Source organism: Tympanuchus pallidicinctus, unplaced genomic scaffold (genome assembly GCF_026119805.1).
Source record: "Tympanuchus pallidicinctus isolate F22 unplaced genomic scaffold, pur_lepc_1.0 scaffold4, whole genome shotgun sequence".
Taxonomy (NCBI): domain Eukaryota; kingdom Metazoa; phylum Chordata; class Aves; order Galliformes; family Phasianidae; genus Tympanuchus; species Tympanuchus pallidicinctus.
The window spans coordinates 20,174,617-20,198,829 of NW_026294758.1; the positions used below are offsets into that span (position 1 = coordinate 20,174,617).

General features: G+C 39.4%; 2 protein-coding genes across 7 annotated transcripts in view; both read left to right on the plus strand.

Annotated features, from left to right (window-relative positions):
• FSD1L (fibronectin type III and SPRY domain containing 1 like) overlaps window positions 1–4,229 on the plus strand; it is a 32,795-nt gene extending 28,566 nt beyond the window's left edge. For all 6 annotated transcript variants that reach the window (XM_052700563.1, XM_052700559.1, XM_052700560.1 and 3 more), the window contains one exon: window positions 361–4,229. In XM_052700563.1, coding sequence (XP_052556523.1) covers window positions 361–483 — 123 coding nt within the window. In that variant the 3' untranslated portion in view covers window positions 484–4,229. The remainder of the gene's footprint in view (window positions 1–360) is intronic.
• A 130-nt stretch (window positions 4,230–4,359) lies between these two features.
• FKTN (fukutin) lies at window positions 4,360–23,452 on the plus strand. Its single transcript, XM_052700565.1, has 10 exons — window positions 4,360–4,394; window positions 4,537–4,725; window positions 5,227–5,286; window positions 9,576–9,779; window positions 11,305–11,582; window positions 12,876–13,008; window positions 14,108–14,237; window positions 15,328–15,461; window positions 17,440–17,567; window positions 20,975–23,452. The coding sequence occupies exons 2-10, from the start codon at window positions 4,621–4,623 to the stop codon at window positions 21,186–21,188; spliced, it is 1,386 nt and encodes a 461-aa protein (XP_052556525.1). The 5' UTR covers window positions 4,360–4,394; window positions 4,537–4,620; the 3' UTR covers window positions 21,189–23,452.
• The last annotated feature ends 761 nt before the right edge of the window (window positions 23,453–24,213 follow it).

Consider the following 24,213-nt stretch of genomic DNA (forward strand, 5'->3'; position numbering starts at 1 on the left):
TTTTTTATTTTTTTGTTATAAACTTATTTGGAAAGTACAGAATGTGAAGCATGTCAGATTTTATGGTGTAATGCTAGGGCCCTGGGCAACCTAATCTAGTGGGTGGCAACCCTGGCAATGACAGGGGAGTTGGAAATAAATGAGCTTTAAGGTCCTTTCCAACCCAAGCTATTTGATGATTATTCAGAATTGGCTTCCGATTTAAAATGTTTCTGTATGTGATGACTAAAGAGAAAGAGAAAACAAATGCAGCTGTGGGTTAAGTTCTGTGTCAGTTCCACTATGGGAAGGGAGAGCAAAGTATAACTGCTTCATAGTGTTAAGATTTTTTGTGAATATTTTTTTTCCTTTCTCTTTCAGATCTGGTGTGGTGGTCTTGCAGTAAGTACTGGTTTGCAGGTGCCAAGTGTTTTCACTGCACTCCAGGAAAATCAAAATGGATTAAGGAGATCAACTAGTAATCTAAATAATATTGCTCAGTAATGTCTGTTGAACACTTGTATTGTTGAATGTTTTTTTCAGTGTGGCTGCTATGCGATGAAACTTGAGAATTGGTTTGAAAAATGGGTGGGAAAATCAAGAGCTGTAGCTATGTACTTTTCTATTACTGTACTTAAGCATTTTGTTATGGACTTGAATATTAATTTTGTTACAAATATTTTTCTATGAAGAATATAACAAATAGTGGTGGTTTTTTTGTTTTTTTTTTTTTTAGCTCTCCTAGCAAGAATTATTTGACTACAGATTAATACTACTGGTCTTCCCATACAAACATGAGATAACAAGCAGGCATCTCAAAAGAATATCTATTCATATAAGAGATTATTGGGTAGATATGAAGAAATAGAGCAATTGTGCTTTTTTTCTGATTTAAAAAAAAAAATCAAAAACTAACACCTAATTTACTTTTGGATTGGTAGTCATATATTTTCTCCTACAAATCCCATAAAATATTTTTTTAATCTCAATTCTTACCTGGAAGTTTAGTAGTAGTGAAATGATTTATTAGTGGGAGAGCTTAAAAAAAAAAAAACACAAAAAAACCACACACACACACACAAAAAAAAAAACAAAAACAAAAAAAAAAAACCCCAAACAAACCAAAAAACAGCAGCAACAAAAAAGGCATGTTATATTCTTTGTGGAAAGAGTTAACATTTCAGTGAGAATTATTTGTATATCATTGACTGTTTAAAAAAAAATCTGCTTGCTTCCCTCTAATCAAGTCCAAGAGCTTAGAAATAATTTTTTCAGCTACATATTAGAACTGCTTTGAAAGTAATGCCTCCTAGTTTATTATGTTGGCTCACAGTGTCAGAGGAGGTGGTATGGTAGTAGAAGTTAAGCCTGGGAAGGAATAACCACATGCATCAGTATAGATTTGGGACTGGCCTGCTAGAAAGGAGAAAGAAGCTCTGCAGAGAACGCTCCAGGTGTCCTGGTGGACAACAGGTTGGCCATGAAATAGCGGTGTGCTTTTGTGGCCAAGAAGGCTGCAATAAAAAGAATGTGGTCATCAAGTCAAGAGAAGTTCCAGCACTGGAACAAGCTGCCCAGAGAGGTTGTGGAGTCTCCCCTAGAGATTTTCAAAACCTACCTGGATGCTTTCCTGTGCAACCTGCTGTAGTGAACCTGCCTTTTCAGCAAGTTGGAATCAATGGTCTGCAGAAGGTCCCTTCCAACCCCTGTGGTTCTGTGATTGTGACATAATCCTTAAATGAACAGCATCTGAAGCTATCACATAGACAGTTGTTACTATCCAAATCTCAAGTATTTCTTCCTTATTTCTTTAGTTTTTTTGTTGGTTTTTTTTTTTTTTTTTTAGTTGCAGTGAACATCTGAGTAGAGCTCAACTGCAAAGATGTCATTGTCATGTGAGATTTGCATGCCTGGGCCCTGATGGTGTTTAGAGAGAAGGATTATGATGTTTGCTTCTTATTTTGGGACTTATTCTTTAATAGACTCCTAAATAGCCAAGTGCCTGTTCCTACTACCTGCTCATCTGCTTGGTTTTGGATGTCCAGCTACAGTTTCTGTTTAAATTTACCCTACTATAAACATTAATTTTTCTTTCTGGAGCAGAAAGTGTGTAATGAGAAGCAACCATGAGTAATCTAACTCTGTAATGAGAGTGTAATAAGAGAGGTCACAAGGTGTTCCCCAGGGCTCAATACTGGGACTGCTTCTATTTAACGTCTTTATTAATGATCTTGATGAAGGGATTGAGTGTACCCTCAGTAAGTTTGCAGACGACACCAAGCTGGGAGGGAGTGTTGATCTATTTGAGGGGAGAAAGGCTCTACAGGGGGACCTGGATAGACTGGATTGATGGGCTGAGTTTAACTGTATGAGTTTCAATGGGGCCAAGTGTCAGGTCCTGCCTTTTGGTCACAGCAACCCCAGGCAACCCTACAGGCTTCAGGAGAAGTGGCTGCAAAGAGGCCTGATGGAAAGGGACCTTGGTGTACTGATAGACAGTCGGTTGAGTATGAGCCAGCACTGTGCCCAGGTGGCCAAAAAGGCCAATGGCATCCTGGGTTATATTAGGATGGTGTGTTGAGCAGGACTAGGGATGTCATCCTGCACCTGTATTCATCATTGGTGAGGCCTCACCTCGAGTACTGTGTTGAGTTTTGGGCATCTCAGTACAGAAAGGACATTGAGGTGCTGGAGCAGGTCCAAAGTTGTTGTCATATGAAAAATGGCAGCAGACAGGCAGCCTGACAGAATGGTGTCTGACTTGGAAGTGGGAGTGAAGCAAAGGTGTGTCATTGAATTCCTCCATGTGGAAATAGTGGCACCCACTGACATTCATCGACACTTGCTGAATATGTATGGAGATCAAACAGTGGATGTGAGTAAAGATGAGGCAATGAGTGGTGTGTTTCAATAGTGGCCATAGAGGGTGACTTCTGCTGGAGCAGATTTTTACAGGCCTGCATGCTGCACTCTTGCTCCCAGCTAGAAAAAAAAATGCATAGCTAATGGTGGTGATTGTATTGAAAAAGTGTTTTGTAGCTGAGAACGAGCTCTATCAAATAGTATTATCTTTGTATCTATTGTAGTTTCCATGGAAATAAGAGGCGTTGCTTTCAGAGCAACCTATGTAATTTTTTTCTTTAATGCTTAGTTTGAAGGCAGCATGAAGGGTTTCATACTGTGATTCTTTTGACTTGAAAGTTTTAGTCTAACCAATGTCCTAAATTAACTTAACATGTGACTTTGTACTCTTGAAAGATAAATTTGTTACAATAGTTTGCACAGATTTCAGATCTTTGCTGCTAACAGCTAGTTCCATTGTTGGTGTTGTGTTTGTTTTGTTTTGTTTCCAGTAAATGGGGATATGAAGAATTGCCTTAAGCACTTTAGATTTTTTTAGACTTTTTTTTCTTTTGAGCTAGTGTCTGTTTTGACTTGAGTACCAATATATTAGTGATACAGTTGATACACTGTTTGTACAAAGTATATTAATGATATTTGTTAAGAACTTGCTCTGAGGGTAAAGTGAGATGCATGCAGCCTTTGGAGCTGCTTTTCCCAGAGGAAGCTTCAGGGATAGGAGGGATGGTTCTTTGGCGGGGATTATCTTCTGTCCGATGCAGTAATACAGCTGGTGACTTCAATGCTGAGCCTCACTGCTCTGGAGACAGACTGTTTGGTTGGCAAGTCAGGGGAGATCTTCTAAATGACCAAAATGAGATTTTACTACTACTTACTTGAGCAGTTACTGGTAATATTTCAGCATTAAAATATCTTCAGCACAACCTGTAAGGAACTGGAGGTTTCCCTCGAAGCAGAAGGTTATCTTCATTTCTGTGAGAAGGTGCACGAATTTAGGAACACGGATTGCAGAAAGGATGATGTAAAAGCATCCAGCTGAGAGGTGTTCCTTTAAGTACCAAATTGAGAAGGCAGAAGGGGACTTGTCTTTCTTCCCTCATTGCTTTTTCTCCTCAAAGTGCGGCACGAAGCTATGGCACAAACCTCCTTCGCTGCTTCTCGTATTCAGACAGAGGCAGACGTTCTCCCCAGTTCACTCCTATGGGCCGGGCCGCTCTGCCGGATCTCATCTCATCTGCCATCACGCTTCGGCCCATCCCTCGGCAGCCCCCTGCCCGCAGACCCGTCGCCGCCCGCTGGAGGCAGGGCGCCTTCCGCTGTCTTTGACGGGTGTGTGTTGCCAGCGTTTTGTTACTGAATAAAGCTGAGAGCTGATGCGTACACCTCAACCTGTAGCACGCTGCCTTCATTGCCGCGCGGGCGTCCCGGGGATGGGGGCGGGGCGGGGAGAGAACGGGAGGAGGAAGGGAGGGCGGGGGCTGCGTTGCGCCTCAGCGCCAGGGCGGGCGCGCATGCGCGCAGCGGGCGGCGCGGAGCGAGTGCTGGAGGCGCAGGTAAGGGCGGGCCTTCCGTGCCGCGGGGGGCCCGGCGCGGGGGCTGGGAGCTCGGCGCTGCGATGGCCACCTGAGCGCAGCTGCCGCGGCCCGAGTGGCGCCGCAGGGCCGTGCGACGCCTCTCTCCCGCGTTTCCCCGCAGGCCGACGGCGGGGCGTTGCGCAGTGGGGAAGATGAGAGGCGCGGAGCTGCTGTGGGGCGGCGTTGTCGTGCAGCCCCGGGACTGATGCAGAAGGTCAACAAGAACGCGGTGCTGGCTGTGCTGAGCCTGACCAGCCTGGTGTTCCTCCTCTTCCAGCTCTACTACTACAAGTTCTACCTGTCGCAGAAGGTAAAACCAGGCGCCCGCCTTTGGCCGCTTTCCCGCAGTCTGTGATGGTGAACGAGGCCGTGGTGATGCGTTCCTCTTGGTCTGTGAAGGCTGAAAGCTGAGCCGCTAGCTGCCGTGACTTCACGGCGTCAATAAGCGCCAGCAACGCGAAGTTGCTCCACGTCTGGGAAGAGAGAGCTCTGTCCTGCTGCTTCACCCCGTGGTGCTTGCCTAACGTGCCGGTGTTTGTCACCCTGCTGTTGACCTCGGTGCACAAACCCGAGACCTGATCCTGTCCGCACAGCTCGTGTCAGCTTATCTAAATAATAAATACAGCAATAGGCTTCGGTTTCTAGTAGGCTTCTAGTGCTGTAGGTGGGTAACAGTAGGCATAATCATAAAGGGCTAACTGGATATATGCCCCTGAAAATATTGTTAAGAGGTCATAAGCAGGTATTCAGCTGAAACTTATTTATTTTCCTTTTTTTTTTTTTTTTTTCCTTTTTTTTTTTTTTTAAATAGAATGGAGCAGTTTTTTCAAAAGCCAGAGGAAGCCAGTCCGGCCAAGACAACACTAGATGGGTACGTACGTCACTGACTGCATGGTTCCATTGCGGTTCTCAGAGAACTTACACAGAATTGCACGTGCAAAGCCTAGAGCTCTTGCCTCTTCACTGGGGGTGCTTTAGTGTTAAGAACTGAAGTGAGGTGGTTACATGTTTCAAAACTGTTCACTGTGGAGTTGAGACAGAGTTGCAGCCTAACAGTTATTCCGTGTGCAGTCCTTTGCTGCGTTACACTCTTAGGATCAAGTCTCCTGACTGAAGTTTTGATCTAGGCTTTCATGTGCTTTAAGACAAAGTATTGAGAAGATTGGCCTTCTGGTCTGTAGCTTGTTTGATAGTATCGTGATAGAAGAGTCAGCAGGTCACAGGGTAGTACTTCTTTCGTGCTGCATGCATTTAGCCAGCTTCTAAGTGGTCCTTGTTACGTGGTTATGATGGATCATAAAGTTCTTCACAAGCAGGAAAATTTTGCATTTCAGCATTTGCTACTTGCTGCATTCCAGCATTCAGGACAAGTGTTAAGAGTGCCCTTACATACTCAAAATTGCATGCTTTAGTTTATGTTTTACTGAAGATGTGCTGGATTCGTTGCAGCTAGAACATCACACTGGTCCTGGGAAAGGAAAAGTCAGTTGAATACAAATTTGTATGTGGTGTACCTAAGTACAGATACTCAGGTACTTGTAGTTAGTATTTATTTAGAGAAGTCTTTCACTGACAGATCTCCTCCTGCAAGAACAGCAAAGGTGATTAAGGAGAAGCTGTGCTGGGAGCTGGTTGCCCTTTGCTTTGGATGTGCAGTATGATGATAATAATGCTGCTAGTTAGCAAAACAGCCATTTAAGTGCCTTGTTTCTGCTGAGCAGAACGAATGGTGTTTGTATTAAGAACCGTACTTGGAAAAAATCCAAACCAGCTGTTCTGTGGACTGCTTGCTGGCACAAAGGCTCTTGCAATTCTTGGAGTTGGGATCCTCTTTGGAACCACTAATGTGGCGTTAGGTGATAAAGTCACAGTGGAGCTTCCATCCTGCCATTCTGTAGGCAGAATTCTCTTTAGCTCTAACTTGATCTAACAGGGTTATCTGTAATTGAGCAGAATGGTCCATGGTCCCATTTTTTTACTTTAGAGCTCCTTCCTTTTGAGTCCCTGCATGATGAGTCCAAACTACTCTATGTGAATGAGTTTCTGCTTGATACTATGATCATTTCTTCCTACTGATTTAAGTTCCAAGTAGAAACACCTGTTTTCCTGGAAAAGTAACAAGAAAAAAAAGTAGACATCTTTGTACAGATTAGTTTCCTGTTCATCAGTCTGATCTGCTTGTTGTAATTACAGAAATAAGGCTAGCATATTGCTTACCTTTTGACTGAGTATAGTGGAAATCACTAAAGGTGTGGGCTTGTCTCTGCTTGTAAAGCACATGTAGTGTGCTGCTCTCCCGATTATATCTGTTGATCCATGTTCTGCCTTCACTCGTGTTTTTTCACCTCTCTGAAGTCAGAATCCTGTACCAGTATTGGATGTTGGAAAATGAAATCCGTTTGGATGGACTCAGCAATTTCATTGTAAGAGTATGAGAGCTTGAGCTGGAAGACCAGGGTCATTTTGATGGACTAGTAGCTTGGACAGCAGGCCTTTTTGTTTTTCCTTTTTGTGCCTCATCTAGAAACCTTGAGATATAACAGACATAAAGCCTAGCAGTGCTGTTATAAACATTTTTTTTTCCTTATTTGAACTGTGTTTTCCATCATGAAATTTAATTCTTGCAGTTAAACATCTCAGCTACAATTTTAATAGCAGTTGCAGTTGTTATTGGTGTAAATTGTCCCTGTGCTATGGACATTTAAATGTACTTGATCAGAATTTTCCTCTGAGTCAAGTTAGTAAGTCCTCTCCCCACGCACAGGGCCTTCTTGGTACATATTTTACTCTTTAGGCAGTGTGAACACAGCTGAATGCCCTGTGTTCTTCCTGCCTCCTTGCCAAATCACGCTTTGTGCACCAAAGGTGCATCAAGGATAGTTAGTGTTACTGATAGAAGGTGGGCAGCTTGCTTTCTTATTAGTGGTGTAAATGACAGCAGGTGCTCAACACTGTTCTAAAATTTATCTTCTATTTCCACAATTCCTAGTAGTGTTAAAGTAAATCATAGCTGACTTTGTCTCTCAGGAAAAATCATGGAATAAAGAACTTCATTTCCTGAGGATGTTTTGTGATTAGAGTAAGTTTATTCTCTCCACTTACTGGCAGACTAAGCTAAGACTGTCACAGTGATTGATTTGTAATTGTGTACAAAGATTTAAGCTTTCAGGATTCATACAAGTCTTGATTTTTTGTTTTATTTTTTATTACTTGTTACTTGCTAAAGCCCTTCCTGTTTTAGGTTTAGAGTGACTGCATTATGCAGTCTGTGTTTGCATGAAACTTTACTGTTTGAGAGCATTCCATGAAGGATTAGTACTATACTTATGAGCTGAAAATGTGATTGTCTGGGTCTTTTTAATGATTCTGTAAGGACTGTAAAGTTTCCTTCTTTCTCTCATTTGCCATTCTTTGTTATGGTTGCTGGGTGGTTGCCTTTTTTTTCCAACAGGCTTAGCCTCCTTCTTTCCAGCAGAGGTCACTGTTGAACCTAAGGTGTTAAGCATAAATTCAATTGAAAATGGTGAGATAGGAGAGATCTGTCTGTGTGGAAAATCTGCCACAACTATTTGTTGCAATAAAGTCCAGGCAACCTGTGTGTACTTGCTTTTAAGTATTTACCGTGTGAGCATTCTGTTAGATCCACAGAAGCAGATGCAAGTTCAGCACTTTCTGCAGAGTTGAGCCAACTAGATCTGGTTGCTTCAGACTTTTGCCAGCTAAGCTTTCAATAGCTCTAAGAATATAAATATTGCAACCTTTCTGGGCATCTGAACATATACTGGGAAAAAATTCTGCTAACATCTGATTGCATTTTCCTGTTTTCTAACCATGTGCCTGTCAACCTGCAAGAGTGCACCTCTGAGAAAAACTTGGCTTCATCCTCTCTGTACCTCCTAGTTGTGCTGGTATTAAAGGCAGAACTAAATCTCCAGGTTGTGTCTTCCTAATTCAGGTCTTTGGCACTCTGTAGACTGCCCTTGTTTTAACCTAGAACACTTAGGTACTTTTCTGCAGTTTCTCATGTTCAGTTGCCCCAGCCTTTCCTATTAGGTGAATTTCACCCATGCCACATGCCAGGCTTTGCCTTTGCCCAGATTGTCCTTGTTATGCTTCCTGTCACCATCAGTATGAGTCACTGGATCTTTTCTTGGTCTCTGTGAATGGCAGTCCTGCCCTCCAGCATACTGAATGATCTTCTAGTTCAGTGTAGTCTACCAGATTTCTGAGAATGCACTCCTTGCTATTGTAGAGATTATTAATAAAGTTACAAAGCAGTGTTGACTAGGACTGAACCCTGCTGAGATGCCAGTAGTAACCAGCGCTTGGTAGGACATGGTACCAGGCCTGTGCCTGCTGGTCAGCTGGTTCTCCATGCAGCTTCTGTTGTACTTACCCTGTACATATCTCTCCACTTGAGGTTCTGGGATACTGTGTGGGAGTAGGTCAACAGACTTGCTAAAATCAGAATGTGAACAGCATCCATTGCTCTCCCCTTGCTCACAGAGCTAATTGTTTCTTCCACGGCAGCTGAGGTCATTAGGTGCAGTTTGCACTTGGCTGACTTTCGCAGTCACACTTTTGACATCTGTATGCTTACATGTAACGTTACAGGGGCTTTTGCTGCAGAAGCTTTTTGGGGATTGAGATAAAACTGACCAGAGTTCCCCAGAGCCTTCTTTCTGGAGTTGGTATGGAATTTAGCTCTTTCTAGACTCGAAATGTGTCAGAGGAATCTCAGAAGGACATCAGCCAGTTCCCTCAGCGCCCGTATGTTCCATCTACATCTGTCATCTGTTAGTTTACTTAAGCGCTTTCCAACTTGATCTGGAACTGGAAAAAATCTAGAGCTTAATTTAGAGGCTATTCTAGATTACAGCACTCTGAAGCGCTTTAATTTCTGGAAATTTTTAAGTGAATATGGAAGATTTTTCCTCTGGTCTTAGAGATAGGGAGTGCTTGAGAGCAGGCTGCTCATCTGAAAGAAGAAATTTCAATTTCTGCAATTGTTTATGGAAGTAAAGGCACACTCTGATAAGATAAGATAAGGCACATTGGGAGATAAGATTTCCTTTTATCATTTGGTCAAGAGTTAATGTACTGATTCATATACACTTACAAATGATGTTTCTAATTCTAGTTTTCTCCTCTGTTGAACAGCATGTGGTTAGGAAATTCCTAGGCTTAATATCCAGTCACAATATACCAGTGTATTTGATTGATCCTTTAATTCTGGGACTTATTGATAAAGACATTGAACAGATCAGAAGTTCTTCTGATGGTCCTAGTCCAGAATGCAAGTACTTCTGTGCTCCAAGAGACTTCACTACATTTGCACTACTGGACAAAGCGTGGAAACATGAAGTGAGTTTCTTCAGTTCACATAGTGTATTTTGATGCATTTAACTGTTCTAGGATTTTGTGTCATCATGCTTCCATGTTTGCTTTAAGGACACAGAATTTGCTGTAAATCTCCAAAGAATGATGGTAGATGAAACTCTTTTAAATTAAAAGGTATTCACGTACTAGCCTTTGAAGTTTTAGAAACACATGAATTGTTGAAAGAGAATGGTAACCCTGGCTTTGAAGAAAGTCACACAGTTGATTTGAGAATAGGTATTGAGAGCCTATTGAGATAACAGAAGGTTCTTAAGAGGCTATCTGCAGTATTTGGAAGCAATTGTATTAAGGTGGCATCCCCCAAAAAGAAAAAGAGATTGATATTTTGAAATGGAAGGGGAAATCTTTAAGCCTGTTATGTAGATAGAGCCATAATAAATGTTGAATCTGGAGATCTGTTGATAAAATGCAAGTATTAATGTGACAGGGCTGGAAAGATTATGATAATCTGCTCATTTACATTTATTTTAGTACATCTGTGTGTTCACACCATTTTGTTTTGTCACCTAGTATAGTAGCACCTGGTGCTTTTCTTCAGTAGCATGAGATTTTTAAGTGGATGCATTTAAAAGTGGAGATATAGTAGGGGATGAAGGACAAAATTAAATCCAAGATAATTTCCTCAGCTGTGGCATCTGGAAATACATAAGGGGTTAAATTATACAAACTACAGATGCCAGTGATAAACAGCTTTTTTCTTTTCCTTTTTTCATTCATGTCCCTCTCCACAACGCCATCAAGAAATATTAAAATGATCTGTAGCCATTTTACTGAAGCAGTCCTAAACAAGCAAACAGTGCTGATGCTCCATAGCTGATCAGACAATGGTTTTACTATTGTAAAGAAATTTAAGGAACTGAGAATAAGATCATGTAGCAGAACAGTAATGGAACTCCGTCTCCACATTCCTTTGTAGCTTATTTTTGCTATTTGTATAATCCAGAGGAGTAACTGAAAGGGTTGTCAGGTGCTGATTGATTAGTTCTTACCAGGCAGAACTTCATAACTTCATAATTTTTTTTTTTGGAGGAAATAGGAAAGTCAGTGGCTTACCATTAGTATATTTAAAATTTTAAAATCTGTTGATAACTGTGTGAGTGCCTTTATTGCAGTAATGAAAATGGCTTTTAATTATGGTAAAGATCATGGATTACACTTCATATTTTTTATGTATTAATGTAGAGTTTCAACAAAGAGTTTTTTTTGTTGATGCTACAAAATGCACAATGTAGTGGCTGGGAAAAGACAGTGTTCAATGTGTTGTTTTATTGACAATTTGCTGGTCAAAATTTAATAAAAGGAAATACAGCAGTTGTTTATGGTTCCTAATCTTTAGGTTGTAACAAATTGTTGAGTGATTGATGCTTAAATCTGATTAGAAAATGAAAAATGGGAATAATGTCAGTTAATAAGATTAGCATTCAGTTTTGGTTTCTCTTCTGTTTAGCTTCTCTCCCTCTTTCTGCCTTTCTGTCTCTCCCATTTTTAGGTGGGACTTTTTAGAACCGCTGAGAAGATGGGGTTCCAGTGGCTAAAGGTTCTAAACAAGGACCCTCGCTTGGATGGGATGGATGACCTGTCTGGCACTGAAATTCCCTTGCACTACATTTTTAAACTGGCGTCTCATGCCATTCACCTGGTAGTGTTCTATGAGAGGAGTGGTAATTTCCTCTGGCATGGCCCCCTAAGGCTCAAGCAACATATGGACAGAAAATTTGTGTCTTTCCGGAAGCTCCACTTTGGTCGCTATCCTGGAGCGTATGAAAGGTGAGTTCACAACAAAGGGGGCAAAAGGCTGTAGCATCATTTCCAAAATAAGTTCTTTCTCTTGTATATTAAGTTGGCCTTTTCTATAAATTTTAAAATGAGTCATGAATATTTTAGCTCTCGGAGTGCCTGGAAGGTAAACTTATGAAGGTAAATCCAATACTGGTTATTGAAAACAAAAGTTTCTCATCATTTGTAAATGAGAAATGAGAGAGGTAAAGCTAAGTGGCAGGAGATACAGTAATAACAGGTGTGTATTTGGTGTTCTTCCTGCAGTCACGTGCATCCAAAATTTTTAATGCAGATATAGGACATAGTTGAAAATGGGAGGCAACACAAATTTGCTTAGTAATAATGTAATAAATGACCGGTATTAAAGAATGTGAATAAAGAGAAGGGATGTTTGTATCATGCAGAAAAGCAGCAACAAATACTTTGTAATCTAGATTTGTAAAGTGCTGCTCCAACTCCTTATTTGCACAAATGTTTGAAATTATTTGTCCCTAGTCTTATGCTTAAACTTTGCATCCCACTGGTGAAGTTACTGTAAATATCTGCCTTTTGTTAAAGCACTTTCAATAGCAACTTTTCAATTTTCAATCGTTTCAGAAAATACAGATGGTGGCAAATCTTGTCACTGTTTTTAAAGCCTAGCACGTACCACTATGCTTTGAGAGCAGTATTCTTGTATGGCATGTGTTTATGTCATGCTAAAACAGCCAGACATTTCACAGGTCAAAATAAATCTATTTATGGTTTTTTCCTTAAAGCTGAGACTACTTTTTCTTCCTTTTAAAACACAGAAGCTATGGACTGTGTTCCTAAACATTTAAAAATGACTGTGTATGATGTTAAATACCTCTTTTCACTCATTGTGAAGACTTAATGGCTTCTAAACTTCAAAGGCAAACAGCCTCTGTGGACAGGTTGAAATTTGATTCTAAAAGTCTATCTCCTATTTAGACAACCAAATAACCTGAATTTTCAATGCATTGAGCAGCAGGTCTGAACAAATTTAGTGTAAGTTAAGAAAGTTATAAAGGAAATGCTAATCTGAGAAGGTAAGTATGGGCTTACAGGCACAGAATTTCTTTTTAAATGAAATTTGGAAGGTTATAAGGATGTATTGAAGCTTTTGTTCCTCTTCTTTCTTAATTCATTTTGAGTAAGTTTGGACAGAGGAGTCACTGAGAGGGGTGTGTTTTAAGATTTCGAGTAGTGCTAGAGGACAAAATGGCTTGTAGTTTGTAAAGGAGTTGAGTCGAGTAACCTATTATCTTTCTTTCCGTGCAGGCCTGAACTTCTGCTTGTTTCTATTGATGACTTAAAAGTTCAAATTCCAAAAAATCCATCCAGTTTTCTAGAAGAGATGTCACACTCTAGATTTCTTGAATGTAGGTACAGAGAAGCTCGGGCTTTCTTTCAGGTTAGTGGTAATCAAGTAGTGTCTCTGAGATATAATGCACATTTTCACCAGTTGACCCAAACCTACAAACAGTTCATCACTTTTCTAATTAAATGCAACCTTTCATGTGCATAAAGCTAATTAACCCATAGGATCTGGGACTCAAAATAATTCAGTACATGGTAATAGACAAAAACTTTAACTGAAGAATCATGGTCTTTCTTTTTGACTTGTGTGGTTTTTTTCCCCTTTTTTGAAGGGGTAACGAACCTGTCCACAGTTTTCTCATAATCTCACTGTTGAACGGATTTAATGAGATCTTTTGCATCTTGTACTCTAAAATGTTACTTATGCATTTCTCAAAGTTTTGAACAATCCTTACTTTTACATTCATTTGAGCAATGTATTGCAATACTATGTTCCTAGTTCTGATTTCAGATTCTCTGAAGCCTCCAGGCAGTAATTGCCACAGGTAGAGAAAGTATGCTTGGGAAAACATATTGAACTTCAATACTGAAATAAGCAGCTGGCTTCTATTTTGAAACCTATCGAGGTGCTTGTCACCCAGGAGCTCTTAGCAACATCAGTTCTGAAGTTGAGTGGTCAGTGCATTGATTACATGTTTGACTTGGCAATGTTTGCCCAGACTGCCTCTATGGTTTTGGCTTTTCTTTTCAAGTTTTTCATTCGCGTTGCTGCAGTTATGTAGCAGAAGTTCTGAACATCCAGTTTTAACACTTGGTGGCGCCAAATAAACCTGTAATATGCTCAAATGTGACTGCATCCCTGCTTTCCCCTAGGCTGTGGGTATTGGCTCCTCTGTGAGCAGAGTTAGGAGTTGTGTGTGTTGTTACCACTATCTTTGTCTAATATATGTAGTCTTATTCTGTTTTACTGTGACTTTACATTACAGTACTTTGGAAAAGACAAATATTGACATTTCAGAGTTGAAATTTGACCTGCGATTCCAGTTCCAGCATGTTCTCAAACTGAACTATGTGTGTGAGAAAACATAATGCCCAGATATTAAATAAATTTTCAGAGGTCATTTTTTTCCTAAGATGCAGAAAAATGGATGGAGAAATTTGCTCTCTCATAGCAGCTTACTTTTGCTTTCCAGATGTATCCTGATGATGCCTCTGTTGATGCAGTGGAATTCAGAAAAAGAGCAAAATCCTTGTTGCATTTAGCTGCCCTGACACTGAATAACTTGGGAGTAAAGTTCTGGCTGAGCAGTGGAACGTGCCTTGGTAAAACATTTTTAATTTATCTGAAATCTTAAACATTTTATCCCCTGCTGCATTAGTGATGTCACCTGAGGTTAGCAGCTGGAAGGTGGTTATCTGTCAAGTGTGAAGCAGATGTTCTGTTTTAGCTTTATTAAAATAAGGCCTTTTTCTCTTAACCTGATTTCCTGATTTCTCTTGAGAAACTTGTGCCTTCGAGATTGTTAGTGTATTCCAAGCATTAAGGATTGCCACCAGTTTCAGTGTTTCTCTGCCTGGAAAGTAATTATAAGTTCTCTAAGTTGTGTGGCTTACAATTTGTTAAGTGCTGGTTGGGAAGATACAGTGATCATATTTTTCTGATGTTCTTATAGGCTGTCACCTGATTTTCTTCCCATGTTTATCACTGAGCTTTTATTTGATAAAATAAATTTGATATCTATTTATATATTTTTAAACATAGGTCTTTTAATAAAAAACCTAGTAGAATAGGCACTACAAGCTTTTAGTTCTGTTGAAAGTTGAAAGAAGTATCTTTCCTTTCCTTGCTGAAATAGGTTCTGAAATAGGTTGTGTCACATATGAGCAAGTCATCTTTACATTTTTTGGCCTAGAGAATATAATTTTCTGAATGAACAGTTACTGAAACTGCATTAATAAAACAAACTAAAGAATGTCTCAGTTCTTGTCTTAGTGTTCTGCAGTAGCGCTCCAAATCTATTTAAAGTAATTGTTGAAAATTATAAGCATGGCTACAGCCCTACAGCTGTTCGTTTCTTGTTAGATTTGGACCCAGATAAAGAATATACTTTCCTGAAGACATTTAGAATAGGAAGCTGAAGATATTTTCATTTTAGGAGTTAGTACTTTTTCATTCCTGGCTTCATAGAGAAAGGAGGTGGCTGTAAGTGCTGCTGTTAGTCCTTCTGTTTTCTTCAGTGTGATTCATTTGTTACCAGAGAAAGCAGGAGTCTTATTTATGACCTCATTTGAGGATTTCGGGCTGGTTACCCTTTGATAGGTCATTTTTGTACTGCCTTTGTTTTGTGATATATTTCTCATGCTCCAAAGTTAACTAATTCTTTTTTTTTTTCTTCTTTTTTCCATTTCTCAGGATGGTATAGACAGTGCAGTGTCATTCCTTACAGCAAAGATGTGGACCTGGGGATCTTTATAAGGGACTACAAAGCTGATATCATCCCAGCCTTTCAGAAAGCAGGATTACCTTTAAAGCACAAATTTGGCAAGGTACATAGATAAGGAAGAATTCACTTAATATGTCTTTTTGTAGGTTAGTAAGTTTGAGTACTGCTGCAGTTCTTTTATGTAGAGATGGATATCTGAAATCTCCTGCAGTCTAATGTTTTACCTAAACATGTAGACTTTCTGATTTTTCATGTTCTCTGGGACACTGTGTGAGAAGATAGCATTCTTACTTCATTCTGGCTTCAATCTTGATTGGGGAGTCTGAATTTTACGCAGAAGAAATTTTATAAAATTCTGGAGGGGTCTAATTTGTCTGAGTGCTGCTGGAGAAAACTGAGATAGAATTTGATATTGGATATGGCTGATTCTAAGAGTGGATTGGTAACAGCTCTGAGATTATCTGCGTCTTGAGTGCAAAGATAGCAGAAAGTAAAGGATTGCTTGAGGTAGGTACTGGGCTAGTCCATTATCAGCTTATGTGGACCCTTACTATCTTTTTCTGGAGTGTAAGCTGCAGAGTGGAATGTAAAGGTAGAAGACAAACAAAAGCACAGGGATGTGAGGGTTTAGCCACAATTAAAGTTATCACTGCTGGTGCTAGTGAGCATTTTATTGTCAAAGACGGTGTTATTGTAGGTGTTAAATGAAAAGACTTACTAATCACTTGCTTATTCACTGATATTACTCTGCTCTTTTATGTGAGCCTTTTTAGCAAATGGCATTCTCAGGTGGTGGCAATTTCTGTATGGATTGCAGAAGGCTGTTGTGTGACCTGTGTGAGGGTAGCTGGGAGCCTTAAGCAAGCCATTTTCTATTCCCGATGCAGAGCACATGCAGCTGTAAAAATTAATTTGTTGTGGTGTTAAGTGGACAGTACTGCTAGAGCTAACTTGAGTTTTGTGTGGCAAACCATATTGGTTTGTGCCACAGTACAGTTAATTTTATTCTTAGTATCTGGTATGGCTACGTTTTGGATTTGCAACCAAGACAGTGTTAAGGACATCCCAGTGTTTTTATCTGTTGCTCATCAGCGCTTCTACAGCATCAAGCCCTTTCTGTTTATCATGCTCCCTTCTAGCATGGTGTTATTACGCAAAAATTGGAAGAGGACAGAGGCAAATGCAGATAAACTGATCAAAGGGATATTCCATAAAGAAAGCTGGGATAATGAAGGAAGAAGGGAAGAGTATTTGGAATTATGGCATCTGTCTTCTCAAGTATCTGTTAAGCATAAGAAAGCTATGATTACCTGGAATTTCCAGAACATCTGGCTGCCAATGGGAAGTAACAAACTAGTCCCTTATTTTGATGTGCCTGTGTGTGCAGCTTCTGCTTTACCAGTTACTGTCCTTATCTTGACCACAAGTTTTCTTGCTTTTCTTTTCACTCATCTTTTCCTGCTCCGTTGTTCTCCTGGAAGTGAGAAGGAAAGTGAGTGAGTAGCTGTGCAGTGTTTATCAGCATACTGGGGTTAACACACAACACAGGCACTTTTAAAATTCTTATCTTAAACCCATACCATAATACCTTTTCTTTTGAAGGGGCTATGTTTAGGTGCTTTCCAAATAGAGTAGCAGACTTCATGGCAATGAAAGGTCATCATTCTCTGCTTTCATCTGTTTTACCAAAAGCATCTAAATGGAAAATGGTTTGTTTTAGATTTCTGCCTTTCTGCACATAGCTCTTTTGTGTTCTCCTGGAAAACTGCTGGAGTTCTGGCTTACTTGCCTAGGCAGAATGACATTACAGTTGGTCATTGAATAGATAGCTCTGTGTTCACTTAGTGGCAGAAAGCAAGGAGATAGTGCCAGAGCTTTGGGGTGGTAAAGAGAAGTCAGTCTCACTGAGGTGCAGAAAATCTGTGGTTTTCTCAAGGCACCAAAAATAAAGAAATTGCTGTGGTGGTTTATTTTCTACACTTTCACTGCATTATTGAAAATAAATTTGTTCCCTGAAACCTGCTGGCGTCAGTAGCCTTGTGTTTTTATGAGTGCATATAGTCTGTATTTCTGTCTTGCAGGTAGAAGACAGTTTGGAACTCTCTTTCCAGGGAGATGATGATGTGAAACTTGATATTTTTTTCTTCTATGAAGAAGATGACTACATTTGGAATGGCGGAACTCAGGCGAAGTCGGGCAAGAAATTTAAGTATGAACTGGATTTATACCTCTAATTGGAAAGAAACTGAACGAGTTAGGTTTTAGTGTTAGAGTTCTGTATTGGGTTTTTTCATTTGGCAAAGTCTGTGCTTTTTGTGGTACGTATCAGGGAGAATCAGAGGAGTTTTTTGTACTTTGAGACTACAGAAATAAAAAGAGAATACCATGCCTTCCCAGAGAGGTGCTGGGCCTGTCGAATGCTAGTTCTCTTGCGAGATCTGAAACTTTGTCATGTCGTGTATGAGCCAGATGATGTCTGGAGTGTGCAAGGGCTAAGTTAAAGGTTTAAGATGAGAAACAATTCTCTTAAACCTTTTTCTGTTTTACAAACATGCTAAGTGAAAAACAAATCCTTAGGCATCTGTCTTGACAAGTGTTATGCCAGAAAGCCTCAGCTGTCCTTCCAAAGTAAACTCCATAGTTTTGGATGTTGTGGTAATGATCTGGAATACTTCATTGACTATAATGATGTGACAGCAGTGCAGATAATTATTGCAGACCTTCTTGTTGTTAAAGTTCTGAGAATGGGATTTTAAATAGAATACCACATTTCTTGCTTCATTCTTTTCAGTGCTAAAACAGCAAATAAGTACAACAGCTTCTTAATCTATTCAGCTTGCTGAATAGAGGTTTTGATAATTAGATTTGTTTCTTTCCATTACCCATCTTCTCCCAGAGACACTTGTAGACTGGTTGAAAGCCTTGTTGACTTACATAGGATATCATTATCTTTCACATTTTGCCTGAACTGCATTTGCTTACTGTTAGCTAACAGGAGCTGTGCACTGTCACCCAGACAGTGATAGTGTGTGACTCCTTGCTGTAGATTTATTTGTTCTGAAATGATAAACAAAGACTGGGGAAGATACTTTGAAAAGCAGAGTCAAAAAGTACACTTAAAAATAGACCAGGAGAAGAATTACTGGAATATTCCTGCATAGGAAATGTAATATGTTTTGTAGAATACAACAGTTTTATGGTTATCGAGAGCAAGTATAATGTCTTTTCTTCTTTTCTTTCTGTACAAGATCATGGAGGATTTTTTTTTTAATGTATTTTTCAGGCAGCTGACCAGAAATGTACTTGTGTTTCATATCTGTTTTCATTCCAGTAAAGTTGACATCCTCTTTCAAAATTGCATTTCAGTAGCAGACTTTGGGACCCTCCATTTTTCTTAGCCATCACACTTTCAAAATTTTGACTAGCTGAAGTAGAGAGGTCAATCAAAAGTGGAGTGACTGTTTGGTCATGTTAAATCCTAAATCTCACCTGCTGTTCATTTGTATCAGAAGAGAGACTGATTGCTGTTGGATCATCACAGATCTGGAAGGTGGCTCTATGCAGAGATATTTATGTTTTTAATAAATGGAGGGTAAAATCTTTTTTTTTTTTTTTCAAAAAAGCTAAATATTTTTGCCAATGTATTTTCTACATATCTTACTAAATAAAAGTATGAAGAATGGAATTATTTCTCATTTAGTCTAGAAAATATTTTTCAGTAGATGTTTTTCTTTTTACTTCCTTGGCAAGTGGGTTTCCAAGCCATACAAATCTTGCTATGTGGTTTACATGTTTATGTATAGAAATACTCTCACAACACTACAGAGGCAGGCAAACTCATAAATCCCCCGTAATTTTGTTTTTGAGGTAACAAGAACTGAAACTTTCTTTGTTTAGAAGATTTGTACTAGATGTACATTTTTGTTCATTCTTAGCACAGAATATATCTTTACAAAAATGTATCCCAGTAATCAAATGTATGCTGTATGCATTAATCCTTAAAATGAGTTAATTCTGTAATTGCTAAATATAGAGACTTTTCTGTAAGCATAAAATCTTTTCTGATTCATGAGACTGAAATTGGAAGAAGGAATGGTGATTGGTGTATGTGCACAAAAGCACCCAGCCCTGGCCAAGCCACTTGTAATGCCTGAACAGTGAACAAGGATCCCAGAGGTGAATACCTCAACGAAAGTAGTACTTTTCATTAGGGAATATAAGCATTTTATTTCAGAATTAGTTAAATAATTTGATGGAGTTTCTAACTGGCTTTGAATTTGCAGATTAGATAGTTTAGTTTAAATTATCTGTTCATTTTCCTTAAAATTGATTATTTAGAGTTCATTCTTTGGAGGATGTATTATTTCAGCTGTGTGCTGATAGCTTTTGCTTATGCATGCATGCCCACTTCAGATAGATGAATGATTTCCTGGGTAAATAGGAAGTAAATATCTTCTTGATGATTATAGACCCACTAATAAAGTTTATTTATCTTGTTTCCCCCTTGGTAGCTGGCTTTTTTTTTCTCTTTTTAGTTCAGTTTAAAGCTAATTGTCAGTCCCTAGATATAAATTAAAAAGTGCTTGATCACTCTTTTTCACCTCCGTTTAAAGCATGAAAGCAAGGTTGTTTTATTTTCTGAAATTGTTTGCTCAGCTCTTAGATAAAACACTGGCTTTGTACTTGGAGGAACTTGCTAGATTTTTAATTCATGCAAATGCACAAATCTTTTAACCCTTTTCTCAGAAGTGCTAACTACTTCTAATTCCAATTTTTGACCTGTGAAAAATAATGTTGAGAACACTTTTTATTTTTTTTTTCCTGTGGAAGACTTAAGAAGCAGGAATGATCCTCTGCAGGAACGGTGCATACACTTTGGTTTAACATATAGGGTTCCCATCGGATGTCATTCTGACCAAGCTGTCAATTTCCAGTAGTATCAGCTTATCTGTAGGTGGGGCCTACACTGAGCCCTCTGCTGAAAAGAACAGGCAAAAAACAAGGTGGGTTTGGTATAATATATATTAATTTAAATGGGCCACGGGGGTTTCAGAAAGTGCAGAGCGGCAGCTGTATCTTAATTCTTTGCAGCTGCTCCAAGTCTGGCACTGTGTTTAAGCAGGCACTGAAGGCAAATGGAATGCTTTGTTTCATGCGATTGAAGAAAGGTAAAAACTTGTTTATAAAAAATTATACCTTTGATTTCCACGCCTGACTCACAGAAAAGTCTTTCATGCTGTATTTGAAATCTTCCTTCCCAAAAAACATGTCAAATATCTTGATATCCTTCAAACAAGGTAGCTTAATTTCAGTTTGTAAGTGGAAAGGTAGAGACAGGGACTAATTTCTTTTACAAGGGAGAACAGCAAGGGAGTAAACAGCAGTAGAATTAGAAATGCTCCTCCTTGAGAACATGTGGCAAATACTAACCAGGTACTATTGATAAAAACCCCGTCCAGTTGGTAAATGATGCATCATAGGTAGGAAACTATGAAATAAGAAAAAAATCTGCAAATGTGACTTGGCCACTCATTGCAGTTGCTTGCTTTCTCCATGGACTGACTTGCATGCGCTAAGCATGTCTTCTGCTGGTGACCATGTCCTTTTGTGGTGCAGGTATCTCTTCCCGAAGTTTACTCTGTGCTGGACTGAATTTGTAGAACTCAAGGTCCATGTACCCTGTGAGACCCTGCAGTATGTTGAAGCCAACTATGGCCCAGACTGGAAGGTTCCTGTCAAGACGTGGGACTGGAAGAACTCACCATCCAACGTGCAGTACAACGGTGTCTGGCCTGTCGATGAATGGGATGAAGTCATTCAAATCTACTGAGCGTCTCTTTGCTCCCAGAAAGTGTCTGGTATCCTTGAAATTGTCAGCCTGTAATTTCCTGTCTCCCAACTGCTACTTTTGTATCTCCTCATCTGTTTCCTGAAGAGACAGTTTCCATTTTTTGCAGATAATTTTACATGTTCATTGTGAGTTGTCCACATAGTTAAAGATTAAAGGCAGATTGTGGAAACTAAGGAGAAGAAAAGCCTAAAGTAGAAGTGTACAAAATCTTTCAGTAAGTGTATGGGCAGTTGACTATAAAAGCAAAACCCATGGCCAAGCTTCTTGATCTGGGGATCATCAAAACCTTGGGACCATTCACTTCTCAAGAAAGATAGGACGGAAAACCCTTAAGTTATTCTGGTTTTGTTTGTTTGTTTGTTTGTTTTCTGAGGAGCTCACATGGATTTACAATTCTTAAACATGCAATCTGTGAGTCTCATAAATGCATTTAATTTGAGATTGATGTATTGCTACAGTATGTGAGGGGGTTGCCTCTTGGGATGAAATGTTTTAATTCAGAACCTGCGTGACCCCCCTGCTCTGCAAGTGTTGTGTTCTGATGTAATATTAAGTGAAGGAAGAATCAAAAGCACAATCTGCATCAGAGATCTTAAAGACAGTTGGGTTTTTTTTTTCAGGAACTAATTACATGTATTAACAATGGGGAATGTTAGGTGTTTATTTCTCTTTTTTAAAAACTTGGGGGCGTATGTTGCAGGAAAGTATTTCCCATTAAAATACACCACCTGGTTTTGATGTCCCAATTGGTGTTCCCTCTGTAGGAGCTGAGCAGACTTTAAAGGGTCATATCTATCACTGCTCTTTAGAAATGAGGGAATTGATACTTTTCTGTTAAACAGGGGCTCACAGAAGGTCAGTATGAATCATAGCTCTTTTCGTAAGTGTGAACAGAAGTGTGTACAAATACCGACTGCTCCATCAAATCTGCAACAGCATAATTGCAAATGAAGTGCAAGTGTATGCTAGGCTGTGACTGGGAAAGGTGCAGGCCTGACAGCTCTCATTTTTGGTCACGTTTTTGGTCAGCAAAATAAGCTTTTTTGTTTTCTGTTTTGGAGAGGGATAATAACTTTCATATGAACTTGTGCTCATATGAAATGAGCAGGAATTTTCCAGTCCTGCTGTGCAGGGAAGATGAGACCATTAGTGTTACTGGTGATATGTATGTGATACAGATCCAGGGTTACTTATGAACTAGTATCAAGGTACTAAACATTTGTCTTGTTTCCTTGCAACAGATCTAGATTCCCTCTTTTCTTATGAAAGTAGAAGGGCTATCATCGATCTGCAGCTCTTCTACATGGCAAGACTGAGTGTGTGGTTTGCATTCTGTTGGTGTGCAATGTTCAGTTCTGTATTCAGATACATACAGTTCTGAAGAGATGAAAAGGCCATTGCTGTGGGGCTGTTCCAGCACTGTATGCAGGTGCACTCTGGGTCTTCCTTGCAGTTTTCATCCTGGAGCATGTGGCATACATTTCCCTGCTAGCTCTCTGTGTTCCAGAGTTCTCCTGCCACCGAGGCACTGGAGTGAATTATACAGCTTCCAACAAAAGCTTGTCTTGTTGTTCTGAAGTGGTACTGTAACTTTGCCTAATTAAGAAGAACAAGATGTGAAATCCTACTCTTGCCATTTACTTGCAAACATAAACGTTGCATCTTAAGGGATAATTTCTCAGGTATATATTATTTTGTATTTTGTTCTTTAAAATGGAAAAAGCCAACTCCTCATGATTTTAGTGCCCAGAACTCTGTTGTCACTGACTTCTGTACTAAAAGGTGTACAATCAGCCTGCAAGTTTTACAACTACGATATTCTAAGAGTCAAAGGACAGATTCTATCAGAAAGTTGTAATCCTGTCAAATTTTTGACTTCACAGATGGAAAGAATTTGTAATGGAAAAAATGCATGTCCCTGAGAGCGGATCTCTGAAATATTTGATGATAACTGTATATAAGTTATTCAAGTTAAAATATTTTCAGAAGATACAAATAAATATTTAACACTGATTAGAAGAATGAGATTCTAATTTACTGCTCAAGTTGTGGTTTCATGCTTTATTTTGTCATCTCGGGCAACATTTTTAACACAGTCATTGTAATTACTGTGAAATATTGGAAAAGTAAAAATTTTGAGCTGTTTCTTACACAGCTTACTTACTGTTTATTTTGAGCTGTTAATTTTTAATAAACTTGATGAGAATTCAGCTATGCCAAATCTGATTTGGCATTCTGATTGATCTTCTGTGTCCTAGCAATGGTGTTTTATCATTACATTATCATGCCACTTGCAATGGAATGCTCCCTGGTTTCTTCACAGTGAAAGCTCTTCACAGAGGAGCACTTCAATTCTTCATCAGCATTTATCTATACTTGCAGCTCCTATTGCAAAGATGTTTGTCAAAACATTGGAGTATTTAATATATTCTCCTTTCGTGTTCCCTTTCCAGTGTCCCCTTCATCAAATAGATTTTTTTTGCTTAAAAAAGAATGAAAAATAGCATCAGGTGTTGGTGCTTACCAGAACCTTGTGGATTTTGTTTTGCCTACCGAAAATATTTTGTGTATTTGCCTTGCTTGTCAGCAGTGGAAGAACTTCCTCTGAGTTCAGAAGTAGAATTTGGAAAACCAGGAGCAAAACAAGTCAGCAGGCAGAGAGTAGAAAGATGAACTGAGAAGGATTGCTTGCACCTGTTCCACAACATTTGTTGGTTCTCATTAAACCAGAACACATTTTTGACCTCATATGATTCCAAAATGATATACTGGATTGTTTCCGTAACAGAGCACATGATGAAGCAGAGAACTACAAAGTTATGTTGCTGTTGTCAGTCCAGCAGTGTGTTATGCATAACTCTGCAGTTAATTCTCAACAGCAGCAAAGCCAGTGTGCCAGCATATTGACTGGTGCTGGAATCAGATTCCTCCGGCAGTTAAGAGTGCCGTGGTGGTCAAGATGACACATACTGTGTCTTGAAAGACTGTCAGACTGACCTACAAG